Raw genomic sequence first — 17,147 nt, forward strand, 5'->3', positions numbered from 1 at the left:
CAGCTCGGGGGTTCAATGCTATCATACATCTAGATGCTGAAGTTCAGTGGTTGGCTCTTCTCGATCTAGATGCAGGATGTCCTTGCCTTTTCTCTCAGATCAACCTGAACAAGTACTCGTACAACAATTCCAGGCTTCCCAGCAGGTAACACAGAGGAACAAGACGAAACAAAAAGAATTGTATGCGTGAAACGAACGAGCAAAACCCTTCGGTCGCGCCTTGAAATCATAAGTCGGCACTGATGTTCTCCAGCAACATTCTCGCGCTTTCTGACCTCGGCCTTATGATACAAGGAAACGGGATAGGGTGCCTTTGGGAACGAAAGAAACAGTCTTAGACGGAGAATGCGCGATTAAGGTGAGAGACACGAACGAAATAGCACCGGACGTAAAGTCCAGGTTATGAGCCGCTTTCTCATCAGCCGGAGAAATCGAGTACACGGCCAAGCATTGAGCAACCAAGAGCCAAAGCGATGTTTCAGCAAAGTTCTTCCCTGGACACGACCTGCATGTCCCGGGAGTTATATGAAATCAAGAGATATCAGGGAATGAACCTCTGATCAAGATGTGAGTGGCTCGCACCGCCTGCCGAATCCGAACGCAATTCGTGAAGGATCATTGGTGCTGCAGTCAAGTCGACCAGCGTGAAGGTATCGTTCAGGGTCAAACACGGACGGGTCGGGATACATCCTTGGGTCGTGTAACATCCCCCTGATTTAAGAAGGCAGATGGTCATCTCGGCCGCAAGATGGTCAAGTTGGCGAATACGTACCAGATATTTCCCACGACGATGCTTCCAGCCGGAATCCGGTACCCTATGTACTCGTCGTCCTTCGTAGTCATATGTGGAAGGCCTGGCAGAAAATTGAATATTTCTTGAACCTGGGTGGTCCCATAGCAGACTTGCCTGTAGGAGAAGGCGGATGCCATCGTAGTACTTCTTTTAACACCGCGGTAACATAAGGAAGCTCGCCCTGGTCGGTGTAGTTCGGTAGACGATCTGACCCAACGACGCGATCGATTTCGGCTTGTGCTTTCTTTTGCACGTCCGGATAAAGGGCCATTGTAAGAAAAAATACTACTGCGGCCGCGACAGTCTTAAAAGCTTATGAGGGAAGAAAGCGATGTAGACAAGGTATAAAGCTTACTGTATCGGAAGCAGCTGGTAGGGGCGGTGAGCAAGAAAATGATAGCATCTAATGTTAACTCACCTCCATATGCCACAGCAGCACATTGGCGTATCATATTCTCTTGTTCTGCACTGTCGTCTTCCTGCAACAAGATTGACGTGAAAGATGGCCTGACGTCTCTTGTAACCTGCAATAGGAATCAGCAAAGCTTGAGCGCTTTGAGTTGTATCACAGTAAGTGTGATGCCTTACCAAAGAAGCCTTGACCCTCTCGAACGGTACATCCTGGAGATCGCGTATGTCTTTCTGCCATTGCCGGAGCCGACGAGACAAATTCTCTCCTCCGAGCCATGTTGGAAGAGATTGCACTTTTCTTACGTTTAGCAAATGGCATGCGAATGACCAACGGAATACACTTACATATAGGGATTGGATTGAGAACCCACATGGCAGGACTGATTGCGACCGAGGTAGCGTCCATGACGGCTTCGGCAATTCGGATCAAAGGATCTTCGCGAGAGGTAACCGTCACGCCGTAGGTTACATCAAGGATCACTTGTCCTGCGTGTCTTCGGGGATGCGTGGAGAATTAGCACAAACGGATGAATTCCTGCTCCGGTACAAGCTGCTCACAGTCTCAGGTGATCCGCGAAGCTCTCAGGGTCGCGTAGCAGGTTTCTGAGTAGAGTCGAAACAGAAGCACGAAAGGCGTGCTCGAATGTGTGAACTGTATTCTTATTATACTGGTTGGAAAAGAGACGCCGATTCGTCTTCCATTGCTGTCCAAAAGCCATAAATCCAAAATTGAATTCGTGATCGATCCTGATGAGGGGTCAGGTGAGTGAAAACAAATTTTGGATGATACTGAGCGCGTACAAGTCGATCAGAGGAAAACGTGGACGATCAGAGTACGTAGTAGATCGATCATCAAGGAGTTCTGTGGTAGCTTCAAAAGAGTTCAAGATGATCATAGGCCGGCCCACAAGACTAACGAAGACAATATCCCCTGGTGGAGAATCGAACTATGAGATCAACTTTCAGTCAAAAACCACGACATACCATAGGCTTTGTGCCAGCGAGAGAAAGTCTCCCATTCTCGTTTCCGTGGCATGTCCAAGACATTTCCAAGGAAAGGCAAAGGGCTGGGACCCGGAGGGAGTGGAAGAGGCGAAGCAGGGCCTGGTACTTGACGGCGACGAAAGAAAAGCCAGTAAGACAGAGATACGGCAGCGGAGGTCAGCGCAGCGAGGGTCGTATGATTCATCTGAGCTGATGAAACTCCCAAGTTCCGACCTCAGTACTTATCTGACGGATGTGTCAGAGCAGCCATAAGCACATTCGATGGGAAACGCATCCGATTTGGAAACAAACGCGCTGCGTGGGTTCGGCGGCGAGGAACTGGCGAGCGTTGGTCTGTTGGGGATGTCATGATGACATCTGGCAGGGTTGATTCTCGGCGCTTGCCGGCAGACGCTTTCTGTCATTGGCGCCTGGGAGCGCCTGGGAGCAAACGCTCTCAGAAAACGACTGTCATCAAGTTTCCTGCCTGTTTCTGCAATCCTTGGATCACGGAACGAAGGCAAGAGTCGACCTATCCTTCTGATGGAATACACAGAAGTCGATCAGCTCTGCAGCATTGTACTCGTGGTTGGGCTCGGCCTTTCATCTTGTCTCCGAAGATGTAATGGTCCGATGCAACTAGTGCTCCTGAACGTCTTCATCGCTCATATTGCGAGGAGACAATCCTCTATCGAGGAATCTAGGAAAGATTGTCTCGATAAGGCCTCTTTCTCCTGTTCAGCGCTGTCTATCGCCCTAGCCCGCTCAGCACGGCCGTCCATAATGAGATTCACGTCGAAAGTTATCAGGTTACCGAAAACCTTCTCGCTTTTAATCAATTTACCCTTCTCCCTCTCTCATAAAACAGCCCTGTGGTGATAGGTGAAAGACCGTATCTCACAAGGTTGATCCGAAACCGACGATGCTCTCTCAGCCAACCACTTTCATAGTTGAGGCCTTGTATACGGCCTTTCTCTTCACAAAATCCGATATAAAGACGACAGTCATACCAATAGTACGTATTCTCTTTTCTGAATTATTTGGCGGTTTGTTCGTCCGCTTACGCTCTTGAGTAGACATCCTTCGCGGCTGCAGCTGCACCGCTGTGTGGGTTGGCTCGTCTCCCTCAATCCGTTTTTTGGATCTGGCTGCACCTCCTTCAGTTTGATGTATCGAACCAAACGCTTAGCCCGGAGGAGGACGAGGTCAACAAACAGGATCGCCCTCTACCGTCCAAGCGCATCACGCTTCGAAATGCTATTTTCCTTAGATGGGTCTTGATTCCTGCATGCTGGGCTTTGTCAGCGTTCTACAGCCGCGAGGTTCTTTGGGCGAGCATGTCACTAGTGCTGTTTACAGTCATATACAATGAGTGTTCAGCCCACGCCGGACACTGGCTCGTCCGAAACGTAGTGAATGCCGCTGGGTTTGCTTCGTTTGAGGCGGGAGCCACTCTCATTGCTGGTGAGCTATATTCCTCTTCTTGATCAACGTGGATTGAGCTGATATCTCTCAGGTCCTAATTCTCATACACTCGACACGACTGCTATCATTGCTATCTGTTGTAGTGCGGGTATATTTGCCACAACTATCCATAGCCAAGATTTCAAGGATAGGGACGGCGACAAGGCCATAGGTCGCCATACGATTCCCATTGTCGCCCCAGCCATCGCGCGGTACACAGTCGTTATACCACTTTTATTGTGGTCTGCATTCCTCTCGAATTTGTGGCAACTCGATGTCGTAGCCAGCTGTGGATTCTTGATCGTGGCGTTATTCGTTGGTGTCCGGTTTTTAATATTCACTACCATTGCCGCTGATCAAGTATCATTCTATTGGTACAACGTAAGTTATGAGAGTCGTGTTTTATGATTGGGCTATGCTCACGACAATCTGGTCCAGGTCTGGCTTTCACTTGCGCATGTGCTTCCGGGATACTATAGATTCTACGGAAAGGTTTGATGGATGATATCCGATTTGAAGGCCAGATATCTATAACACGGGATAGGTTTGGGGCAATCTTTACTGGGATGCTAGGATTGAGAAAGTCACAGGATGTACGATTCCGAATAACCGAGTTTACTGTTGAACTAGGCTCATTACCTTTTTGATTGTTTTCTGTCACGTATGCTGAGTAGTCCACAATTTGAAACTTTCTCAAATGGAGACACAATCTCCGAATGGAATGACCAGTCAAGCACCAGTGGTGAACCTGTGAAGGCGAATTGAGCCTTGATGCTCTTAAAGCATATAACGGAATCTAATACTTCTCCTTAAGTCATGTACCCCCATAATAGAAACCCAGTTTGAAAGCAATATTTAGGAGCGAAATAAGCTTTGGCATACTGTTGCAGCGTGGCTCTCCACGCCATGGTTTTTGCCGATAGTCTCATGTCCGCGCAATTGTTATCATAAGCAGATTCACAGCCCTTACGTCTTGCGTTCGAATGGGCATAAAAAATTCATGGAAAGACGAAGTTCGAGTGTACTGCATCCAAAGTTGAGTACTATGTATGCCTCCTCCAGATATGGGAATATGAGTGTTCATAATCCATGATAGTGGCGGAGAATACAGCTAGGACTATTGACACCATGAGTTCAATGAGAGAGAGACTGATGAGAGATGATACAAAGTCTGCAATAGAACCAGATACAGTGGGACGTCAGTATTCGCCATACAGAGCATAGGGAACATACAAGACATGCTCAGAGAGAGCTAATGATATCAAGTCGATCTTCGGTATCCCAAGTCTCGTTACACGCACCAGTAGTAAAGTTTCCCGTACATGGCCGCATCTATCCCATCCTGCGCCTAGACGGACCAAGTGCCCGGGATTAATTTATACTCAGTTTCCAAAGGAAAGTAACCTTCGCGAACGGGACTGAAGGCGTCAAAGCGAAAGAAACGATCAGACTATGACAAGTAAGACAGGCCGCGCTCGAACTACGTGAGGGGGATGAGCTTGAAGACATGCCAGGAGGGACATCGAGAATGGTAGATAAGCTACACCAAATCCATTTGATCAGCATGTGATCACTCTCCATTGGCAGGCTGATAAGTCCGAACGTTTGAGGCTCAGGAAGGACTTCTTATGTAGACCGTGGATAAACACGAGGTCGTTCGGGCAATTGCATAGACAACAGGTCGCCAACAGCAGGCCGATGCACATACGGCCTCCTATCATGTCCTATCAGTTCGCAGAGTGGTCAGTCAACAAAGTTTGATCACAGCGAGAGGCCTTTCGCGTACAGGATCAGATCGCATTGGAGTACTCCATGAAGCGTTCGATCTTCTGTACCACATGTGAGGAGTATTGCACCAGTCTGGGGAAGGCGATTTATAACCTTTCTCATCGGAGTTCGCGACTTTTGCAAGTACATGAGAAGTTGGTGACTCATCTCGGAGCAGAAATTGGAGCTCTCATCAAACCCAAGTTTGTCAAAGAACAGAACTATCGCGTACGCACATGAGGAGCTGTATGGCGGCAATCAAAGCGCTGATTGTACGGCGTGATCTCGAAAGGGTCTGGGATTCTATACGAAGTCAATGGTGTTATAACTTACACTGGTTCGCGAGTAGACACACTGCTGCTTCTGTAGACGGTCCCATCGGCGTTGCATGATTCAGGCCCAACGCCTCGAGCAGATGTAGAGCGAGGAACTAGCTACATACAGTTGCGAATATGTAGAATTCAAAGTGTTTAGCTTGTGTTCTAACTTCTGAGCAACAACTCAGTTGAGATCGCGCACCTTATTTCTGATATGTCCTTGGGTGTAGTGCGAAGAGCCTTCAAGTTCCAAAAGTAGATTAGGGGGTTCCATGAGGAAAGCAGCTCATCCGAGTATCGCAGATACGTAGATCATGTGAATTTCTCAAGTCGTCAGAATCAAGAATTTACGCCTGGAGTGCCAAGCGGCCAGGTTAGTTGTTTATTGACGTTTGCTTACCCCGGAAAATGCCGGAGTAGGCTGGCACGTCAAGTCGGCACATCTCGTTCCCAGAAGGTTGGCGTCTCACTGGCCACCTCCAGTACAGACTTGCCACTATGAAGAGGTGACTGCGCTTTGTACCAACATACTACGATGCCTAGAAAAGCTTCAAATAAAGGTAAGACATCGCTCTCCACCTCTCACAAGAAACAGACGTACGATGAACGGGCTCCGATGCTAGTGACATCTGAGTGCCCTACTCGCCTCCATTCGACAATCGAGTTTCCAATAGGAGCAGACAGATGCTGAACCCATGGCTGAATTTTTTTCTAGACGCTTGGAGTCGCCCCACTCTATGCCGATATGCCGGATACGATGTGCGTGACTGTGATTGTATGCGCCTCTTAAGTCTTCACTCCAGCGTCCACCGGGCCAGGAACCCAACTCAGTCAGGTATTATGTCGTCTGCCAGATTCTACCACACACTTCAAGCCGTCAACTCCGTTTCTTTCCAAATCTCTCGAGATTTCTTAGCATGCCAGACTCCTCTCCCTGTGCTTTGGGACTTCCATTTAGACCATTCACCTGACCATCCATTATTTGTCTTCGAGCGCTCATCTGGCTGTATCGAGAAAATTTCTTGGTCTGCGGGTGTGCAAGCTATGCACCGTGCGTCGTACTCACTCAAAAAGGCGGTACCTGATGCATTCGACCCTGGAAAAAACCACAGGCCCGTCATTGGGATACTTGCCTTCAAAGGTATGCTGCTCGTCATTCTAATTGATTCATCATCTAATGTTTTTCTTATTTCGAAGACATCCCTACCTCTTGGGCATTGATCACTGGTGTCATGCGCCTGGGCGCGACAGCTTTTCTGATATCGCCTCGAAATTCCGCCGTCGCGGTAGCAAATATGTTGAAAGGAGCTAATTGTCACGTATTGATAATGAGCTCCCACACAGGCATCTCTAATCTTGTTCATGACGCCTCTGATCTGCTCGAAAGGGAACATGAGCTTACCCTCATAGAAGCCTCATTGTTTGATGAGCTCTATCTGGCGGACGCCACTTCCTTCGAGCGCCTGCCGCCTTGTCAAGGGATCGAGATGGAAGCGCCGGCACTCATCCTACATTCTTCTGGTATAGATTCCATACAGTTGCGGTAGGTGCTTGCCTGATATATCGAACAGGGTCTACCTCCTTCCCAAGATTGGTCACCTCGTCCCATAGGACTTTAGTCAACTGGAGTCTGATTTCATGTGAGTCATCTGCGATTTTGCACACGGATTATTTGAAGCTACATAGCGTAATCGCTCTCTATTATTGATACAGATTTCGGCGACAAGGATCTATGCGGATATGTCTGTGGCGCCAACTCGCTCCCTGTATACCGTCGGTGCTCTTACAATTTTCTCAAAGACGTCTTCCGATTTTGGTATCGATTTCCCCCCTAGACAGCATGGGATTGACTATGTATCTCATGCTCCCAGTGCGTCCAGGTTATCTGGTTTCAACTCTCACATGTCATCTGAGTTACTTTGTTCATGTCACCAACTTATCAGAGTGCCGCAGGGCAGGTCAGCGTCATTTACAGCCCATATGATACACCGAGCCATCCTACGGCAGATACTGTCCTCTCGACATCACTCGCATGCTCAGCCAACTATATATATACTGTTCCTACCAACATAACAGTATGTGTTTGCTTTGGAACTAGCTAGTCATGGCGCGACTTCTATCATACAGGAATGGGCTCGGGAAAAAGAGAGTGTAGATTTACTACGAACATTCGACCTCATTGTGAGTTTCCTTGCCGAAAACGCCGACGAAAATGACGGCCAGCCACTGATTCCTTGGGATCCTTGCCTAGCTTTTTGCCGGGGGGCCATTGAACACGCATATAGGTGATGGCCTTGCGGCTCGTGGCGTGCGACTGTGCAGCATGTATGGAACGTGAGTGGTAATCAATCACTTCTGTCCCTTGTATGAATGATGAATTTTATTCAGAACGGAGTGTGGAGCTGCGAGTCGGATGATTTTTGGTAGAAGCAATACACTTTTTGATTCTGATTCACGCATATGCTGACTTTTGTCCCTTCTTGTTTTGAGATGGGGATGTAGAAGATTGGGAGTACATACAAGTGAGTAGTTTGCGTTTTCGCATGATCTAACCTCGATGCTGAACAATGCACAGGCTACTCGCCAAACGAGCATTTACTGGAAGCCACAGCCTGGAGACGATCATTTGTACGAGGCAGTCGTTCTGGTACGTCTATGAACTATGTATGTCAGGGGCGAACTAAATTCCATCCAGGAATCGCCTTACAAGCTTCTTGCCGAAACGAACACCATTATTTTTGGCAGACGGGGATTCGCCACTGGAGATTTATTCGAAAAACACCCGAGAAAGGAGGGGCTATGGAGACTATGTGGACGTGCGGATGATCAGATTATGCATTCGACAGGCGAAAAGGCGAGTCTTCTACATATAGCATACATTCGATATTCTCATATTTATTTCTTATATTTTCAGACGAATCCAGGACCAATTGGTATACCTTCTCAGTTGTCAGATCGTCCTCATGCTTGAATACGATATGGTTCCTATTACTTTGCAGAATCGATTTTAACACGGCACCCATCAATCTCACACGCTCTTGTGTTTGGTCGGGGCCAATTTCATGTTGGCGTCCTCATTGAACCTAGTCCATCAGTGATTATGGACATGGCGAATGGTCAAAGTAGCCAGAACTTTATAGAGCTGATCTGGTGAGGTTCACGAGGTTAAGCGTAATATTTATCTGATAGAACGCCATTGTTTGTCTTGGTTGCACAAGGTCGACGATACAGGAGGCCAATGATTTCGCTCCAAAGCATTCTAGAATCTTCAAAGAAGTGATAGCCCACTTTTCATCTGCGTTCACCGCGCTGCAGCTCATTCTCTTCTTTTGAAAAAGATGCTCGTTATTGCAAGTCCTGCGAAACCTTTTACTTTCACGGCTAAGCGAACAATGCGGCGAAACGTGATCCTTGACGACTACGCGGACGAGATTGCGGCGGCGTATCGCTCTATGAAGAACGCTGACAATTCTTCCATTCACGTAAACCCTCCAAGCTCTTGGGATTTCCCTCGGACCCTCCCGTTCATCCGGTCCGTCATAGCCTCAATATTGAATGGAGGGACATCTGTTGGAGACGATGATGACTTATTTCAGCATGGCCTTGATAGGTGAGATGCGCTGTTTTGCCTTATCATTCTATGCCGTCGTGGGTCATTGATCTTGAGGTTATGGCGCTAAAATCTGTTTTTAGTCTCCAGGCAATGGTGATCACCAATGAGATTCTACGAGCGTTCAGAAATACAGCTACCAACACGACGCGCCTTCAAGATAACTTTGTCCATGCGCATCCTACTATATCCGCTCTTGCACGGTTTGTGACGTCCTGCTCTGGGTTAGGACCTGTGGATACTTCTTCCGACCTGATGGAGAAGAAAGCAGAAGAGTTACAGGAGACTGTAGCCAAGCTCACTGCTTCATTCTCGGCACATAGTCCTCGTATTGGAGCACAGAAGCCAACAGGCGAAACGGTCTTGGTGACTGGGACTACAGGTAGCCTTGGCACTCAACTGCTTGCTCAGCTAATCAGGATACCTACTGTTACCCGCGTATATGCGCTCAATCGAGGAGAACCGGAGGAGACGAGGCGTAGACAGGAAAACGCATTTGAGCGACAGGCGATCTCTAGCAGTGTGGCCCGTTCGACCAAGGTCGTTTATCTCCGAGGCGATATAACATCGTCCGCTCTTGGTCTAGGTCTAGAAATGCGAGATGAAGTCCTGGATTCGCTGACAACGATCGTTCATAATGGTGAACCTATATAACCTTGCTCAGTTAGCGAGTGTTGACGCTGATAGTATCTTGATTTACCAGCATGGATGGTCAACTTTAACATGCCATTTGCCGCGTACTTGCCCCTCATAGAGGGTGTGCGCGAGGTGGTTGAGCTCGCATTGGCTTCGCCCTTGGCTGAACCACCACGCATTGTATTCGTTAGCTCTGTGTCCGCTGTTCGAGGTAAGAGTGTTCAATATATATCAGTCGAACATTGAACCTTACAATGTCTCTCGCAAGGTTGGAGTATGTCGTCTCCTATCCCGGAGACGGTTATAGCAGACCCACGCATCGCAGTCGGGAATGGCTACGGAGAGTCAAAGTGGGCCGCGGAGCGTATCATGTCTGACGTGCGGAGGACGACAGTTCTGAAGACGGTGATTGCTCGCGTAGGGCAACTCTGCGGAACAACCACAAATGGATGTTGGAATGCAAACGAGTGGTTTCCTTTGATTGTGCGCTCCGCTGATGCATTGCATAGTCTTCCGGAGAGAGATGAGGTGAGTATTCCAGCCGAAATGAAACCCATTGGACACGTCGTGATCGAGAGTATAGTTAGTCTCGTGGCTTCCAGTGGACACGGCCGCATCTGCTATCCTCGACCTGCGGCATGTACCGGACGACATGGAGTGCGTACATATCATGCACCCTCGTCCGGTCCCATGGTCGTCAATCATAACCCCGCTTGCCAAAGCACTCGATGTGCCCCTTTTGCCATATTCCGAGTGGCTGCAATCGTTGCAGAATACATCTAGCAGCATTTCTGGCAGCATGACAACCCCGGCAGTATTGCTGGCCAATTATTTTGCATCTCTGGAGAAAAAGGATAGAAGAGGACAGACGGAAGGAAGGGCAAGAGAGCATGTTGGGCGGAACATGCATGTGTTCTCAGTGGAACGCGGACAAAAGACGTCGAGAACCTTAGGTGACCCCACGCTCGCACCTTTGGGTACACAAAATGCGGAGAAATGGTTGAAATTTTGGAAGCAGGGCGGATTCTTATGATTGAGGGCAACGGAGGGCTTAGTGGGTATCGTTGACTCGAAGAATAAGGTAAGTGATCATCTGGCACTGATTTCGACATACTTACGTATATTCTCTTACCAACTTTCTGCTACGCTTGCTTTCATCGGATTATCGTCTGGATCGGTGCTCTGTCAATGGCTACGGTAGTTGAACTGTAAGACGGATGCTGCATGCCTCGATTTTGCTCGGTGACAGATCGAATAATATGATGAATTCATGATTAGTCCAGGCCGCCGACTTGAGATCCGCATGGTCTTCTGCTACTTAACCCACATGATCGAGAACGGTGTAGAACAGCAAGTACTGCGCATTATGATACATTTGGGTGCAGCTAGAAAAACTTCCATGCGTAAGTCATAGCATGAAAAGTATTGAGCCACTACTCACCTGCGAAACATCATGATATGCTCGTCGGACCGCCCTCTCGCGTCGCCTCCAGATTATACTGTACATTCTTGCGATATTTGCTCGCCAGATCCGCGGCTGTCTTTACGTAGGCATTCGCTCGGAGCACTTCCTGGAAGGACAGTTCGTGATGGGAGGATGAAGGAAGATGAGCAGCGTCGAACGATGATGCGCGCCGCGTGGGACGGGCAGGCTGACAGACTCACCTCGACGCAGTGATTGAGTTCGAGGATCAGCTCCGTACACTTATCCTGTTCACAGGATCGCGTCAGTCACATCCAAAGTAATGTGAATGCCGATGGAGCGCATCGTATGTGTGGTGCGCGCCTCACCGCGTTCTTTACGATACGCTCAAGCAGGATCGCCTGTCGCTCCGCATGTGGGTTCTCCATTTTGTCGCAATCCCAGTTGCGATCTTCCTTTCTTTGATATTATTCTTGTAGATGTTAGACTTGGACGTGAAGGATGCAGTGGTCGCCGCTGGATGATGGTAGCACAAGCTTCGAGGCCGTTGCAGACCAGGCTCCAGGGCGTCATGACGGAGCCTCACGGCCAATTCCGAGAGGCGGCCTGGCAATTCCTGCTTGTCTCGTTGTGTTCTTTTATGTTTTTTTTTGTTATCTTGCACAGCGTAGAGAAAGGTGAATCGTCATCCCGACCGTCACCTTCTCCTCCCTTTCCTGTCCCTGGTGAGTGGAGGACAACAAAAACACGAGTGCTAGATTAAAGTAAAAAATACACCGCTCTGGCTTGGAGCCAGCTACAGCATTTCAAAGTGCAACCTCTACTGGCTCTGCTTAACTGGATCGTTTCATTCGGAATGCGCCTCACCATTTCCAGTCGAAGACGATCAAGCGTGTCGTGTCTCTTCTCGCTGATATTACTTCAGTCAGTGCGGAAAAGGGAGGCGATGCTATTGCCTTTACCCTCGACAGCGGCGACTCGGAGGACTCGTCTATCTTCATTGCTTGCGATGCTGGCGTGTCTCTACAGCTCAAGCGCTCATGCTCCTCTTACGTCGGTGTTGACTTTGATCTATCAGATGAGCAATAACGTCCCACTGACTAGGGAACCACCTTAGCAGAACAAGAATAAGCTGAATAGCACTTTCGACGACGAGTTAACCATCCAGGTCTTCGTTCAAGTTCCTTGCCCGGTTTCGGAAGCGTGTAGCTGCCCTCGTCTATGGCCTCATGCTTGCTATACAGCAATACTCCGAATCCTGTCTGTCCCTTGTTGCATCTTGCGTTTCAGCCCTTGCTTCGTGTACTGACAATTACTGCACAGACGCGTGTTCCGATCCTGACACCTTCGCTCCTTTCCGTCGCTATCTCAACAAATTCATCTTCCTGGTGCGATCTAAGGAAATCTGTAACTCGTGAGTCAGTCTGGAACTGTCTGGAAGCCTCCAGCCATGCCTTTCGAAACTTCTCAAGCTTGTTTCCATACCACCTTGCGTGGGCGTGTGATATCGTGCCGAATTTTATCCATTCGACCTTTCGTAAGTCTGTGAGCGCCGCATGGCGGTGACGCGGAAACTGGAAGAGGGCGTGCGCCCATAACTATTTTCGACAGGTTCGACGAGCTGCCAGACGATTTTTGTGACATGGCGCTGGATAAGCACTTGCAAGAGAGGACCATTGATCCGTTGTTGGCGACGTTGCAGAAAGAAAAGCATTCTGCTCTTGAGGTCAGTGAATACAGATGATCAGGGCACGCCCACGTCCACTGCGAATGCTTGCTCGTGGCGCACCTTGCGATGAAAAGTGGACCCGCATGTCGTGGTCACTGCCGTCTCCGAGTTTGAGCAGCACTCAGGAATGGACCTTGCCATGCGATATTCCGCCACAAACCTTCCTGAACTAGTGAGTTTGATTATATGCCCGAGTAAGCTATGACATCCAAAACACGGGGGATTTGACATACCGATGCAATCGTAGGGTCGAACAGACACATATTGTGTACCTTGACGATGAACGACTTATATGCGGCGTGGTCATTATATGATAGAGCGGACTCTGAACCAGACTATACACTTTTTCGTTGGGTTTGGGTAAATCCACAGCTTGGCTAGTAAGTAATTCGTCCGTATCTCAAGCGTGACGCATCTGACCGCTTCGTCCGTTCAGGCATTGCAGTATAGATATGACACATTGTATACATCTGCATGTAACCTTCGCCGGCGTTTTCCATCCTTGCCTCCCTACCCGTGTTTCTTGGCCACCCTCTGAATCAGCAAGGGAGAGCAGGGAGTGTCCTAGCCTACTGTTTGACAATCGATTGCTTGCTCTTATTTTACTAGGGGCTGATAGAACCCTACCTCTTTCTCGTCAACTCGTCTTCAAAGGTCAAAGCAAGCCACCAAGTCATGTGGTTGACCACTGCGTATTTCTATGATGCCACCACTGTGAGCGCTCTTTCAAACACACGTCCACCTTCTCTGCCTTTTTTCAGAATCACACATCCTTTCTCATAACAATGTATCTTCCTTTACTTTCCGATCCTTCACGACGCATCACCGAAAAGATCCGAAATCGACTCGTTCAGAGGTCTTCAGCTAAACTGAAAATCGTGGAGGGATCCGAGCCCCATGCCACAACTGTGCCGCTCTTCCAAATTCCTCTGGAGCTCGTTTATAAGGTATGCTTGCGTGTTTATTCAACGAAGGGCTCACCTATCACATCCTTTCGTCACCAGATTCTGTGGTATCTTGGCCCCAATGACCTGTTAAACCTATCGCAGACCAACAAGTCATTTCGTGCCTTCCTTCTGGGCGAATCATGCAACGTGTACTAGACAGCGGCGCTTGCAGTCTATCCTTCCCTTCGCGATCGTCCTCCAGGCATGGCCCTCCTTAGCTACGCCGGCCTTGTGTTTGAGACATATTGTCATGTGTGTAGATATACAGCACATGACTGTACACATGGTCGATCGGTACTGACTCATTTACAGGGCTGCTTGTCAGACAAAGTCTGATCCATCGACTCAAATTGAATTCCCCAACTGAAGGCTCCCTAAAGGTATCAATGAGGCGTCTTTCGAGAAAGGAGGACCTTGCCATCTTGGGGATAAGTATTGGAGGTCTCGCTGGCAAGCATTCTCTCATAGAGAGGCAAGGCTTGCCCTTAGCAAGTGGTCATCGTTGAATCAACACCACCATGTGGAGACGAGTGAAAAAGTGCGTTATTATACAAACCCCTGCTCAAATGTCAATGTAGCACTCCAGATGGTTCAAAGACCATTTTTGGGATACAAAATCTGAGCGCAGCCGTGAGATAGGTACGCTGAAGAAATTAATGAAGGTAGGGCTCCTATCCAAAATTTTGCATTTTCAGCATTGACACTCGTCTGTGCAGAATGGGATGACATCAAGCCAGACAATCAAATTTGTGGAGGACTGCGCAGCGTTTATGGACCGCTTCACGCGACTGGAATCAATCTTGCGTGATATGGACACCGAACTTCCTGGTGTGGCGGACCATAACTACGTCGACATCGCACTTCTTCCTGAAATCAAAAAAGTGCTGAGCATTCGCTATGACCAAGAGATATCTGAAGCCGAGTGGACCAATCTCCGCCAAGTCATCCTGGCCGCCTTCCTTCGATGGCGCAAGGATATGGATCTCAGTCTAGCCGTCTTTGTTCCTGAACTGACCTGCGTGTACAGAAGTCTGGATACACTTGATTATCCTGCAACTCTATTCTGGTGCTGCAAGTGTTCTGACTTGGGGCTAACGCGTGCTGTGACCTATGTTGATATGATCTCTCATCGCTGCTGCAACGAGCCTTTCGATTTCGACAGTACCTCCTGTCGATTCTCATATTCATATTCCGATTATCATCAGGCTGCCGTATTCTACTTTTGGTATAATCCGTGGTCCTACCATTGCCTGAAATTTCACAGCGGATCGTACCTGGTCGTGGATAGTGTGGTCACCCGTGGTGAGCATGGGTGTAGGGCATCGCGGGGTCATATAGATTCCCTACGAACTCAGTTCAAGTGTATAGCTTGCACCAAAAATGCACCATGGCCGACCGCGGATTGGCCGGACGTGGTGAGCGTTCAATTCACAGGAGTTGATGGGAAACTGAGCCTCGTCGCTTTGCGCACAGGTACAACATGTATTGACCCACTCATCCTTGTGACATTCCCTCAGAGCAGTCCGCCCACCTACCGAGATCGAATGAATCCATGCATGCCAACTCAGACTGAAACTCTCCTTCAAGTATGCTTTAGGAGCGGCGTAACTTACGTCTTCGAGGATTCAGCTGGCCTGGAAATAAACCGATGTCTCCTGGGTGAGACCCTCCCACCGTGGTTACATGTAATTAGTTGCTTCAAGGGCTCTCGAATTGTGGATATTGATTTTATATATGGTTCTCAATGTTTGATACCGATAGTGCGTTCTTGGTGACAATCTTGCCAAGTTGCTAAGCCGTTGACAGACTTTGTTGTACGGTGGTAGATCGAATAAGAATATAGTGCATACATCATCAAATCAGAGGTCCGCGTGGTCTTGTTGTGCTGCCTAACACACATCATCGAGAAAGTGATAGGAAGTAGAGCGCATCATGATACGTAGATCATCATTAGATGTGTAGCCAGAAAGACTCCCGATCATGGATCAATAGCACGATGAACAGGATCGAGAGCGCTCGCCTGCGGTGCATCGCGATGCGCTTGTTGAACGGCCCAGCCGGTGCTGCAAGTTCGCGGCCAGGGGGATACAAGCAGGCGCAGATCACACGTGCACGCGAGACTCGAGCAGTGTGCCGTTCGCTACTCATGGGCGGCACGCGGAGGGCGCGCATGTACGGTCAGACGAACGGCAGCATAGCCCACTCCTAGAATCATGGGTGAGCTCTATAACAGCGAACTAAGGTCGCTGTGCGTGCGCGCGGAAAAGAGCCCTGACGGCGACGAGGGGACGCAAACTGCTGCGCGCGGTGTGCATGCGCGGGCGCGCATCAAGCGGCGGTAAGTAAGCAAGTAAGCAAGAAGTCAAGCAAGCAAGTCAGTGATTCAGTGAGTGCATGAGTTAGTCGGTCAATGAGAGCGTAAGAGCGATTGAGGAGAGGACGCTGGAAGGGCGGCGCGACAGCGGCGCTGGAACCGGCTGTGTGCCTCGAAGCGGATTAGGTACGGACTGGTGAATCGTGATTGATGCAGACGAGGGGGCCATCGAGCGATGTCGTCTAATGCGCACTGCGGATCACGGTCCCCCATACTCCCGCGCGCATGCACATGGGGGTAGCGCCCGTCGCCGAAAGGATAATGGATACATCCCGCAGGCATGGAAGCCGTCGACGGTATGCGCGGGCCCCACCATTCGCGTGTGCGGCACAGGTGCCTGCAGATCCCGAGTGGCGTGCCCAGCGCGCGCCGAGTGCGGACTGTGGCGCATCGAGCGTGTTCCGTCAGATTCCGTGCATCGTCTGTGCGTCCTTCATCGTCCATTTGTTCGTTGTGTAGGGTGTGGGCATGCATGTCGGCAGCATGATGGTAGCATGGGCTGTGCAGGATGCACGCATGTCAGTGGATACTTGTAAGCTCCGTGCGTCTGGTGAATGATGATGGATGATGGATGGTAGGCTAGGCGCAATGTCGAGGATCGCGGCGGGCTCTGGCGGGCTGGATGGCAGTAGAGCGCGGGACAGACCCGACTCGGGGAGGGAGGGGGTGGGGTGACGATTAGTCAGCGACTC

At 49.3% G+C, this 17,147-nt stretch overlaps 8 protein-coding genes across 8 annotated transcripts; 5 read left to right on the plus strand and 3 right to left on the minus strand.

Moving 5' to 3' along the window:
• Window positions 1-226: 226 nt before the first annotated feature.
• On the minus strand, window positions 227-2,393 carry cyp6 (cytochrome P450 monooxygenase 6; the record flags this gene model as incomplete). Its single annotated transcript, XM_009549535.1, has 12 exons — window positions 227-311; window positions 374-505; window positions 583-711; window positions 773-882; window positions 939-1,097; window positions 1,149-1,162; window positions 1,212-1,317; window positions 1,382-1,497; window positions 1,550-1,698; window positions 1,763-1,951; window positions 2,006-2,135; window positions 2,189-2,393. 12 exons carry the CDS (start codon window positions 2,391-2,393, stop codon window positions 227-229), a joined length of 1,524 nt encoding a protein of 507 aa, XP_009547830.1.
• Window positions 2,394-3,110: 717 nt separating this feature from the next.
• HETIRDRAFT_319757 (uncharacterized protein) lies at window positions 3,111-4,060 on the plus strand (the record flags this gene model as incomplete). The annotated part of the gene is made up of 3 exons (XM_009549536.1): window positions 3,111-3,203; window positions 3,265-3,652; window positions 3,705-4,060. 3 exons carry the CDS (start codon window positions 3,111-3,113, stop codon window positions 4,058-4,060), a joined length of 837 nt encoding a protein of 278 aa, XP_009547831.1.
• A 2,516-nt stretch (window positions 4,061-6,576) lies between these two features.
• On the plus strand, window positions 6,577-11,015 carry nps8 (tridomain enzyme adenylation-thiolation-dehydrogenase; the record flags this gene model as incomplete). The annotated part of the gene is made up of 18 exons (XM_009548618.1): window positions 6,577-6,877; window positions 6,934-7,257; window positions 7,308-7,376; window positions 7,450-7,513; window positions 7,682-7,811; window positions 7,864-7,917; window positions 7,988-8,070; window positions 8,125-8,159; window positions 8,227-8,258; window positions 8,312-8,374; window positions 8,432-8,594; window positions 8,736-8,886; window positions 8,955-9,012; window positions 9,075-9,346; window positions 9,430-9,986; window positions 10,050-10,193; window positions 10,251-10,510; window positions 10,566-11,015. The coding sequence occupies 18 exons, from the start codon at window positions 6,577-6,579 to the stop codon at window positions 11,013-11,015; spliced, it is 3,210 nt and encodes a 1,069-aa protein (XP_009546913.1).
• Window positions 11,016-11,433: 418 nt separating this feature from the next.
• On the minus strand, window positions 11,434-11,833 carry HETIRDRAFT_123400 (uncharacterized protein; the record flags this gene model as incomplete). Its single annotated transcript, XM_009549537.1, has 3 exons — window positions 11,434-11,553; window positions 11,648-11,692; window positions 11,774-11,833. The coding sequence occupies 3 exons, from the start codon at window positions 11,831-11,833 to the stop codon at window positions 11,434-11,436; spliced, it is 225 nt and encodes a 74-aa protein (XP_009547832.1).
• Window positions 11,834-13,919: 2,086 nt separating this feature from the next.
• On the plus strand, window positions 13,920-14,237 carry HETIRDRAFT_169920 (uncharacterized protein; the record flags this gene model as incomplete). The annotated part of the gene is made up of 2 exons (XM_009549538.1): window positions 13,920-14,081; window positions 14,139-14,237. 2 exons carry the CDS (start codon window positions 13,920-13,922, stop codon window positions 14,235-14,237), a joined length of 261 nt encoding a protein of 86 aa, XP_009547833.1.
• Window positions 14,238-14,599: 362 nt separating this feature from the next.
• HETIRDRAFT_419079 (uncharacterized protein) lies at window positions 14,600-15,587 on the plus strand (the record flags this gene model as incomplete). The annotated part of the gene is made up of 4 exons (XM_009549539.1): window positions 14,600-14,619; window positions 14,668-14,743; window positions 14,798-15,496; window positions 15,555-15,587. 4 exons carry the CDS (start codon window positions 14,600-14,602, stop codon window positions 15,585-15,587), a joined length of 828 nt encoding a protein of 275 aa, XP_009547834.1.
• A 490-nt stretch (window positions 15,588-16,077) lies between these two features.
• Window positions 16,078-16,423, plus strand: HETIRDRAFT_102197 (uncharacterized protein; the record flags this gene model as incomplete). Its single annotated transcript, XM_009549540.1, has 2 exons — window positions 16,078-16,253; window positions 16,315-16,423. 2 exons carry the CDS (start codon window positions 16,078-16,080, stop codon window positions 16,421-16,423), a joined length of 285 nt encoding a protein of 94 aa, XP_009547835.1.
• Window positions 16,424-16,488: 65 nt separating this feature from the next.
• Window positions 16,489-16,929, minus strand: HETIRDRAFT_452567 (uncharacterized protein; the record flags this gene model as incomplete). Its single annotated transcript, XM_009549541.1, has 1 exon — window positions 16,489-16,929. One exon carries the CDS (start codon window positions 16,927-16,929, stop codon window positions 16,489-16,491), a length of 441 nt encoding a protein of 146 aa, XP_009547836.1.
• Window positions 16,930-17,147: the final 218 nt, after the last annotated feature.

This window comes from Heterobasidion irregulare (assembly GCF_000320585.1).
Source record: "Heterobasidion irregulare TC 32-1 unplaced genomic scaffold scaffold_06, whole genome shotgun sequence".
Lineage (NCBI taxonomy): Eukaryota > Fungi > Basidiomycota > Agaricomycetes > Russulales > Bondarzewiaceae > Heterobasidion > Heterobasidion irregulare.